This window comes from Egretta garzetta, unplaced genomic scaffold, assembly GCF_000687185.1.
Source record: "Egretta garzetta isolate BGI_Z169 unplaced genomic scaffold, ASM68718v1 scaffold68, whole genome shotgun sequence".
Lineage (NCBI taxonomy): Eukaryota > Metazoa > Chordata > Aves > Pelecaniformes > Ardeidae > Egretta > Egretta garzetta.
The window spans coordinates 1,904,020-1,914,184 of NW_009260774.1; the positions used below are offsets into that span (position 1 = coordinate 1,904,020).

Consider the following 10,165-nt stretch of genomic DNA (forward strand, 5'->3'; position numbering starts at 1 on the left):
AAAGAGTCAAACCTGTGTGAGCCTGTGTTTTTTCCCTTTTTTTCTTTTATAAGTCACGAAAAGGTAATAGTCACATAGAGCTTAGCAGCGAGCAGGCCTAGAAATGAATGGTGCATGATCAGTGGAAATCTGAGTATCCCAACTTTGTAGTGGTATAAGGTATGTGTTTCTTTGCCCTGATCATTTGCAGCCTATCAGAACATAACATGTTTTACGCTGCTCCCATGATGTAATGATCTAGAAATGGGCCTGGGACCCAGGCACTTTTCATACCTGAGAAACATACTCTAGTCAGAGCATACAGATGCTGCCTCACTTTGCAGAAATACATCTCATTGGCTGTACTTCTTAATATTATCACCTCTGGAATACTTCAAAATCTGTTTGCACTTTCACAGTCTGCCTTAATGACCTGCTCTGCTTTTGTTCTTTAGGACTTGATTGAACTCTTGTTGAAGTTAGTAGAAAGATTCCCACTAACTTCAGAGAGAGTTGATTCCTCTCCTCCTGTCCTGTCCTGTCCTGTCCTCTCCTCCCCTCTCCAATTGTACATGACTGCCTCCTTCCCTTCACTCCTGTCTTGAAAGTCCAGTGTATCACCAGTAGCTGCACAGTTGCTTCCTCATTGCCTTTTATTTGCAGAGGTGCTGTGGAGGAACAAGTCCACAAACCCACTACTCACTCTTTTAAGATCTGCTCCTATTGGAATGTCTTCAAGGAATCAACAAGTGAATGATGGCCAGTGTGAGCAATGATTTTGGGGTGGCTGCTATATAGAAATTAAAGAGGAACCTTTCCGAGCCATCAGTTTCCTGTGTAGTGAATCAATGCCACTGTGATCCGTTGTCGTTATCCTTGCCCTTCCTCACTACGTGCTCACTCACTCGCTTGCTGTGCCTCATTGACAATGAGACTGTGAACTTACGACTACAGCAAGGATGTCCTCTTGCTTCTACTTATTCTTGTCTAGCTCAGCTGGAGAATTCCTCAACATAAAAGAAGTCAGTAAGAACATCCCTGGATGTACTCAATGTATGATTCATTGTACGTGCTGTTACGTGTTGGGGCTGGTATAGATGATTTTGTGATAACTCCTGGAGATTTTCTGCAGCTGGTATGTTTGTTTCATGGGGATGTGGGAGGGATTCTGAGACTGGAAAGTGCAGTTTCTGGGATTGATTCCTGAGGACGGGAAGAATCCTGAAGGCTTTCTGTTGTGCAGGGGACACAGTTTCTGTGTTGTCCCTGTGAGTAGTCTGGGAACAACTCTGCAAGCTGGAGGTGAAGCAAACTACTCCAGAGGCTCTTTGGAAGATTGGGAGTGGTCACATTGTTCTTCAAGTGAGTGTAACTGCATGCAGATGCTCAAATCAAATTGGGAGGATATGCTGTTCATGAGGATGGCTTCCAAGCCCTCTTTAGGAAGTAGCAGGTGTTTCCTTCTTCTTGACTGAACTGCTGTGCTAAAGAAGCTTCCAGTGTAACCTGAGGAATGGATAGGAGATGACGAAGAGCTGTCTATCATGTAATACTGATCACATACCTCATTTCAGCTGCCAATAGTGAAGAGGGTCTGAGTTAATGACTACTATTGTGGTATCTTGGCATATCACTTAAATTTTTCAATAAAATTAACCTTGCCTATGTGTTATCTGAGAGAAATGAAACCACAGCAGTTTTGGAATATCTACATATATTGCCATCGGGAAATATTCTTTTTTTGTGGTAGTTTAAATAACAGTTTCCCAGGGGAGTACAACCCCTGCCTTGTACTAGTGTTCACCAGGGATGGTTATTTGTTGGTGGAAGAGTCTCTTCATTTGTATACATCCAGAAGGAAAAGAGAGAGAGTTACTGATTTTTGCATCCTCTTTGCTACCGTGTTTGTGACCCCATCAAGGTATTGTAGGGTGCCAACTGGCATTTCTACGAGCAAGGTCTTGTGAGACCCACTGAATGTAGGTTGCTTGGGTTGCTGCTCTCCACTCATCCTGGCCATGTCTGGTTACGTACTAGAGATAGTGAGGCATGCAGATCGCTGATGGCTCAATACCCTGAGCAGGATTCATTCAGATAATGCAGATCTTCCCAACTGCTGGCAACAGAGCTCATTCTGTCCGCTCTTCACAACACCAAGGTGAAGGGACACACTGGAAATTCCAACTATGCAGCGTCTTTTTGAGATGTAATTCATTGTCCTTTGCAACAAATCCTGTAGAGAGGACAGTGCCAGGTCTTGGCAACTTGTCTGACAAAGTGCATAATCTCAGAGATGTTTCATATTCAATGTAGCTCTTCACAACTGTTTGTGGAAAGTATGTAGTCATAGTTTTGGAAGGTGTTCATTTTGCAAGTGCTTCTGCCAGCATCTCTTCTCCTTACCCTGTCAGCCATAGCATTTATGTAACTGTTTTTCTACTCATTATTTCATATACCAGCCATCATGTACTGGCTCAGTGAAATGGGTGCGTGAAATGGAGCTTTTGCCCTCAAAGTGCTGCACAGATATGTCACCGCCACCTTTTTCCCTGTTCGCTCCCCATGGCCATGGATGAGGTCGTTCTGCATCAGGCGAGTGACAGCTATTAAATCTCTGAAAGCTAAACCAGTCACAAAGGAGACACCTCAGGAGACACCGCCTTCCTACCGGTGCTGAGGTCAGAGACATCACACTAAGATGGCTGCAGTGCTCTTTGCGCTACAGTCTTGCAGGGCTGCCTGTTGATAGATTTCACTGGCACTGTGGAAATCGTTGGAGTTACAAACTTCTGCTCTGTCATAGATCCAGGGCTTGGTTCTGGTTTTCCTAGATGAGTTGCCTCTTTTGTGGCTGTAATGATGTATTAACATAATGTCCCCAGTGTTATGGGATCAGCCTAAAACCAGTAGTGGATAGGAAGTCAAGGACCAGCTTTGAACTCAGCTTGTCCCCACAAGACGACTGCTTAGCAGGGCCTGTGGGAAGGTGTTGGCGATTGCTGCTCAAGGTGTACTAAGTGTGGAAGCACAGGGTCACCTGTCATGTTTCTGCAAATCCAGAAGTGACCTTAACCTCAGGTGAGGAGGCTTAGCTAGCATCCATTTCAAACAGGTGAGCAAGGCTTTGGACAAAGGCACTCTTGCCATTCCCTGGGTGTGATCTGGTGCTCAGGCTCCAGGTAGAAAACATCTCCATGTGACTCAGCAAGTGCTGCTGAAGCGACTGACGCAGCTTTACAGTCTGCCTCCCTGCCTTTTCCATCCCCATGTCCTGTACCTTGACTGATTTGTTATCTCCCAGGGAAATATTGGATGGACCCCCCTGCCTCTGGTGAAGTGACTCTCATTCAGACTCCTCTCAGTATCTCCACAGGATTGCCCTGAGATGGGGGAAAAAAAGTTCAACAGGGCAATTGCCTTCCAAACAGCAAGTCCTGACTTACCTCCTACTAGATAATCTCTACTTTAACTAAGCCCCTTGACAGTCGATTCTCCTCCATAAAGTGTTTTGTAGACAGCTGCTTCTGACCTGGGGTTTGCTGGCTGCCCACTGGGGAACAGAGCATTAGTGCAGCATTAGAAATACACCCTTCCTTTTCCTTTCTGAGCTTCAGCTGCTGAGCTTGACCCACGTTGCTCCCAGACTCTGCTCTTCTATCTATCATGGGAGAAAGGGAAGCTCTGTGAAGTGAAATAAATATATAGGTGCTGCTTTACAACTTTAGCCAGCCATAGTGAGGACCAGGGATACAAGACCTGCAATCTTGGCACGATTTTGACAGAGTGAGGCAGAATCACTCCCCTTATCCCAACAGCTGAGCAAAGATCCTAACAGAAGACTGCTCCTTAGGTTGTGTATCACCTTAGACGTTAGCAGTTCCATCGTATAGGAATGGTAATGGGTGGAAGGGCAGTCTGAGGAAGGAGTATGAGAGACAGGACATGATCATATTTACTGATGTGCTCCATTTATTGTGTTGTTCACTGTACTAAATTTTTTTTTAACATGGAGCTATGGCAACATGGCAAGTGAGACGGAAAGAACTTCTGGTTTGCCTTTTCCCCGTATGAAAAGTTCTTGCAAAAAGATTTGCAAAATTTAGTTAAAGCCAGTGTCTTTTCACAAAATACTTGTGATTGTGGAGAAATTCCTCATGGAACATTTTCTTTGTCAGAAACATTTCACTTGCTGTTGTTGGCATGAACTTGTGCCACTCTTGTGCAGTTATTTTTGCAGGAAAATGGAATCAGTTTTCCCAGTAGGGATTCTGCCAGCATAAACCGACTTGCTAGTATGCTAGGGGTTGTATAAAATGAATCGCTAAAATAACAACTGTGAGTCTGAACACTTGAGGCAGTAGTAGAACTGTGTTTAGCCCACGCTCTTGTCAGCATTGGAGTAGCGTCTTGCAGAGGGGTGCCCTTCACCCAGACCTGCCTCACAAGGTGCTCATGGTGCCATGCGGAGGAGCAGGCTTCCAGCGTTCCTGCTGGTTTTGATGGAGTTGAGGTTGCTCAAGAGCTGGGAGAGCTCAGAACTTCAAGCCATGTGTGGTTAGCACCAGCTGGAGGACTGTCTCACACTTCCAGAGCAGAGAAAATGAGAATCAGACCCTAACTGATTTTCTTACTTTGAAACAAATGTCATAAAATGTAACTATTTCCTCTTAAATGTCTCCAATATACATGTGGCAACACTGGAAGTTTCAGAGCAGTGTTATTTTCTGAGGCATCCAGACAAAACCTGACCATGGAAAAACACTTTGAAGATTAAAAAAAATTCCCTTTAATCTCAAATACAACTGTATATATATTTTAGATTGAATTTTAAGAGGTGAACTAAAACCATCAAAGATAGATTTCTTCCCAAATGAAATCTTTGTTGTTGTTTAGAAAGTCATGAATGGTTTAATATAGAGTTTAACGCTGAATTACTACCTTTTCCCTAACTATAATACTTTTAACAGGAAACTAATAAATGTGTTTGTGGTAAGTAAGTGGAGAAATTGCCCAGGTGTATAGAAATTTTCAGTGCTGTAATCACCAAAAGAAAGAATTTCTTTTATAGGAAGGCATGAGAATCGAGAGCCTCAAACATCAAATCCCAGCAAATTATATAGAACTATGTGAAGCACATGCATCAGGCAGTCCCTTAAAATAACCACCTGCTTGTACGAGCCAGAAAGGCATGAAAGATTCCTGTCCTGTATTTCAGGAGAAGGTCAACACATGAGTGGTCTTACCGAAAAATAATAGCAAGGGGTTATGGTTGGATTTAAACTGACCAAAACAGCAATAATGCCATCGAGCTTTGAAAATATACTGTTCTCCATTAAAGCGATGTGTGTTGGAGGTGTTGCACAGCGGTTACTTGTGAAATAGGTTATTTTGAACTTGTCATATTTGACTGGCAAGTACTCTATTAAAGCATAAGTAATTTCCTCACTTTGGAGATCAAAATTTAACACAAATACTCAAGAGAAAATGTAGGTAGGTTTTTTTATTGCCTCTGATTTTGAAAATTTCCTTTTAATGTATCTATTTACCCAGATATTGATTAATGTGTGCTCATACGCTTTCAGGTATCATTGAGGTGCAGGGATTAGCCAGTTACAAGTAGCTACTTTCAGCTGTGGTGGCATTTAAAGGTTGATTTGCAATAGAAAAGCATGGGCGGAAAGCAGTGCTGTGTCAAGGTGGTAGGATTTTCTGCAGGCGTGAGCAGCCTGCTCCTCACCCCACATGGCAGTACGCCCCTGAGGACCCAGAGAAACTAAAAGTTGTGGTTTCCCTCAGCAGTCTCTCCTAGATGTAGGAGTGGGTGGTTTTGCTGTTGCTCTTAAGAAACCCTCTAGGTTGGTGAGGAACATAGCTGAGATTTAGGGGCAGCAGGCTGTATTCACAGCACCACACTGGGTAAACTACATAGGATGGTAGGGTAGATCCAGATTCAAATTCCTTCTCCCCCTGTTCTACAGCAGATACTTGATCCAAATCTGTTCTAAGAAAGTGCCTTTATCACTCTGCTATAAATTGTTATGATCTTTTATGGTATTTCTACAGTAATGTTTTTTCTTTGTATAAGATTCAGTGATGTACACAGGAACCGGGATTCAAGTCTTCCATTAAGTAGGCTGGAGCAACTGCGTGATTCTGACTTCAGGTCCAGTGAAAAAAAGGATTTAAACAGAGGAGAAACTTCAGTATAGCAGTCTAAGAGAGTTTGCTTAGGACTGAGCTATGTAACCCAGTGTTTAACAGATCCCTGTGGAAGGAAGGACACCCGGTGTTAAAACCTTGTTCCAAATCAGATTGCGTGGCAAAAGCAGCTTAGGTGCTTTGGCAGCATGAACGCCTGGGAAGCCCACAGAGTTGCAGGACTTAATTCTGGTTTTCTCACTTAGTCCCATTTCTGCAGGATAAGTTAGCTCCTAAAGGAAATGTCTGCCTGGGGCTTTATCGCAGATAACTAAATGGATGCAATCAATATTTTAACTAAAACCAGGGGTCTGTAATTTTTTTTCTCAGTTGTTTACATAGAATAATTAAATTGAACTAGTGCAAGTCAGTTAGACAAACCCTAAAAGAGCAATAACAATTGAATTGAACAGGCAACAGCTGAGTTATCCTGGGCTTAATATTTCTAAGAAGTGTATTTTTAAGAGATTTTAATGATGTCAGAACTAGCTAGGTGAGAACAGGACCTTCTTTTTTAATCCTACAGCTTTTTATCTGAATTCGTGTGCATAACGCAACTCCATGAATTTAACGTTAAACATATAATTAGGTGGTTTTAGGTTGGGGTCCTGCTGTTCTTTGTATTTTTTGCGCCTTAAAATGATAGGTATTTGTGTATTTGCTAGAGATATTTTGTCAAGGGAGAAGCATAACTTTAATCTGTAGTCCTAGTCATCTATTATTTCCTCAGAAATGACTTTTTTATAAGAAAGGCTGAAACAAATCAATTTCTTTAGCAGATCGAGGTACTAGATAGTATGTGTGAATTGCTAAGACCATATTGTTAACTTTTTTCCCCATTCGTTACTTTCAGGGAATTCAAGCACACCAAACAATTCCCTGAATGGAATTACATTTAAAACGAATTTTATGTATTTCTTTTCTATTTTTAAAAATGCATGAGAAGACTGTTCCTTTCTTCAGGTGTACAAACTAATTTTATTATAGCAGAAAAAAAATGTTGCTGAAGTTCTAGTGAGTTCTGGTTCATGATCAGTTTTGTCAGAATAATTTACTAGACTGAAGGCTTCTTAAGAGACATTGAAGCCTGAGGCTTCATTCCATGATGACTCTTTTTGTAGTGAAAGAAGCGTGTGTTGTGAGTTCAGGGTATTTTTGTTGTTGAAACCCCTGTTCCTGCAAATAGTTGCAGACTGCCTGACTGTTCAAATACTGGAATAAATTTATACTTTCAGCCCCAAAGTGATTACTTAAAAAAGAGGGAAAAGAGGAAGAACAGGTTTAGTTGATGTAAGGTTAATTGGCCTAGCTCTAAACAGGAGCCTCTCAGTGGTTAGTAGCTAGAAGCTGTACAACTGGAAATACTTTAATTTAAAAATCCAATATAAAATCTTCATTGACTACATGCAGAAACACTTAAGAATTAATTTTTTTTTGTAATCACAGGTTTAGTCATCTCTCTATAGCACATCCATTGAATATTTGGTGTTATGGTTGTAGAAAGCTATTTTAGCATGGCCAGAAACCAAACCTAAATTACCAGACTTAAAATGGGCATCTCTCATATAAACACTATTTGCCAGAAAAAAAACACCCTTGGAATTCTGTGTGGGTAAAATGTCCCATAGGAATGTCAGCTGGTGTCTCTCTACATCAGAACCGGTAAAGGAAATTATTAATCAAACAAAATTTTTTTGTTAGTCTTTGAATTAATTTTACTGCCTTCACAGATATTTAAAGAAGGAGAGAGTTTAACAGATATGTGTTTAGCATTTTTAAATTTAAAACCAAGTCCCCTTCCCATCTTGTTCTTTGTTTCCAGAACACCACAGAATTCCTGCTTTGGAAGAGGCAAGTTGGTTGCTGGGGAACATCAACCAGACTGGCTACTTTAGAGTTAATTATGATATTAGGAATTGGAGGCTGCTAATTAATCAGCTAACAAGGAACCATGAGGTAAGCTCCTCTTCTCATCCCTGAAATCTGCTTTGATACATGAACCTTCACTGTTTCATCACTCTAAATGGCTCAATTTTTGTGCTTGCCCCTCACAGGTTATCTCTGTCAGTAATCGAGCAGGCTTGATCGATGATGCATTCAATCTAGCCAGGTATGTTTTCCTGAAGATAATCTATCCTAATACACATTGCTGCAATAACTCATGCAATCATTAACTCAGCAGTTGAGTGTGTTTCGAAGTTAAATATGTTTTAAACACACTTTAGTTCTTTTCCCCTCTCTCTTTTTTTTTTTTTTTTTTTTTTTAATATGGTACATAAACATGGTCTGTAGCACATTCACTGCTCTTGATCGATAATTGCCGTAGGGTATTTCCGAGTCTGGAGAGGTCTGATCAATTTTGCAGTAAGTTCAATTTAACATGTTGGAGATAAATAATCTCTTTCTCTAATGAATGAGATTTTTTCTTCTGTTTCTCCCTAATGCCTCGCCTCTCCTTTTTTTTTTATAACTGACCCTTGTTCTGTATTTAATTTGTGATGGAGGGCACCTTCAAGCTTCAGGAATTTTTTTTGCCCTGACTTGTGCTGTTGTATCGTTTTTCCAATATCTTTCTTTTCTTGTAATCTGCTAGAACAGACTCTTTTTCTGCATGATGCTTTTCACGCAGAATGAAAAATCAAAGTTCTGTTGAGCATTTCTGGAATTTGTACAACATTTTGTGTTTTACACAACTCTGTGATCAGTTAATAACACATATAGTGCTGTTTAGGTAATGCCTTCTTTACAAATTGAGGCAATGGAATTGTCACCATTTTGAAATCAGGACATCCAATATGTTGGTAGTGAAAGTGTAAAATGAGAGGAAAGTAGTGCAACGTTTCAAACTTTTTGATTCTTGAGGTGCCTGGGAACATTGCATCAGTAAAACACTGTGATGTCAAAGGCAGCGTGAAAAGAATTCCTGATGCTACTGGCTTTTCTGTTCGCTAGCGTATTTATAGCCATATTTGAGCAGGGGCTTGCAAGAATCGGCAGTACTGAGGTACATTTCACTACAAACGGTCACTGGAGATGTTTGAGATTCAGGCACAGTGTCACGCAGAAATTATGGCTCAGTGATGTTCCAGCATCACTGCAGTAAAACACAGTTGTGTGCCCTACCACTCTGTTCCTGCTGCCACTGCTAGACTGAATATATGACATAAACTAGTGATTAGCCCTTACTTAACAGTCCAGAGATGTAGTGGGGAAGGAGGCATCATGGGGAGAGAAGGAGTATCTGTTTGCTTTTTGCAGTGCCCTTCATTCTTGCCTTGTGGCATCTTCCCATTGGCACTAGAAATAGGTCATCCCTTCAGACTTCAGTGGACCGTGATCTGTGTACTCTCTGGCTACTACAATATTGCAGAGTATTCTGAAATATCTAGACTGGCACTTTCTTCTTTTTCCATGCACTGAAGGCAGTCAGAGGTGGCTAGCCTTCCCTGAAAATCTAGACTCTGAAAAAAGCTGTTTCTTAAGCCAATTCTTGTAGGTGAGTATTTTTCTTCTGAGTCAGTACTGAGCCAGTGCTCTAGGATGTCTTGTTTATGAAGCATAAAGGCAAGGTCTTGAATAAAGGCCCAACCTGCATCATCTGGCCAAGTTTTGTCTACCTAAAACCAACTCAGATTAGATGAGTAATGCATTCCCCTCTTGCTTTCCAAAGCTGTTTTATGGTAATACTGGATCCTGCTGATTTTTCAGAGGTAACTACACCAGAGTGCTGTGAAGTCTTTAGCAAGACTTCACACTGTAAAAACTTTACTTTCTTTTGTTAACGATGAGCTGCAGTGGACTGCTGCTGCGTTTGCTACTCATGCACCGTGGAAAAAAGTAGTTGAGCTAAGTATTTACAGTGTGTACACATGCGCATACATAGATATTACTTATGAGGAAATATTCCTCCAGCAGGGATCCTGTGGTGGTTTGACCTTGGCTGGATGCCAGGTGCCACTAAGCCACTCTATGTTTCCCTCTTCAGCAG

The 10,165-nt window shown here is 41.3% G+C and overlaps 1 protein-coding gene across 1 annotated transcript in view; it reads left to right on the plus strand.

The window, feature by feature from the left end:
- TRHDE (thyrotropin releasing hormone degrading enzyme) overlaps positions 1–10,165 on the plus strand; it is a 206,475-nt gene that overhangs the window by 156,594 nt on the left and 39,716 nt on the right. The window contains exons 11-12 of the mRNA XM_009646272.2: positions 8,000–8,133; positions 8,232–8,287. Coding sequence (XP_009644567.2) covers positions 8,000–8,133; positions 8,232–8,287 — 190 coding nt within the window. The remainder of the gene's footprint in view (positions 1–7,999; positions 8,134–8,231; positions 8,288–10,165) is intronic.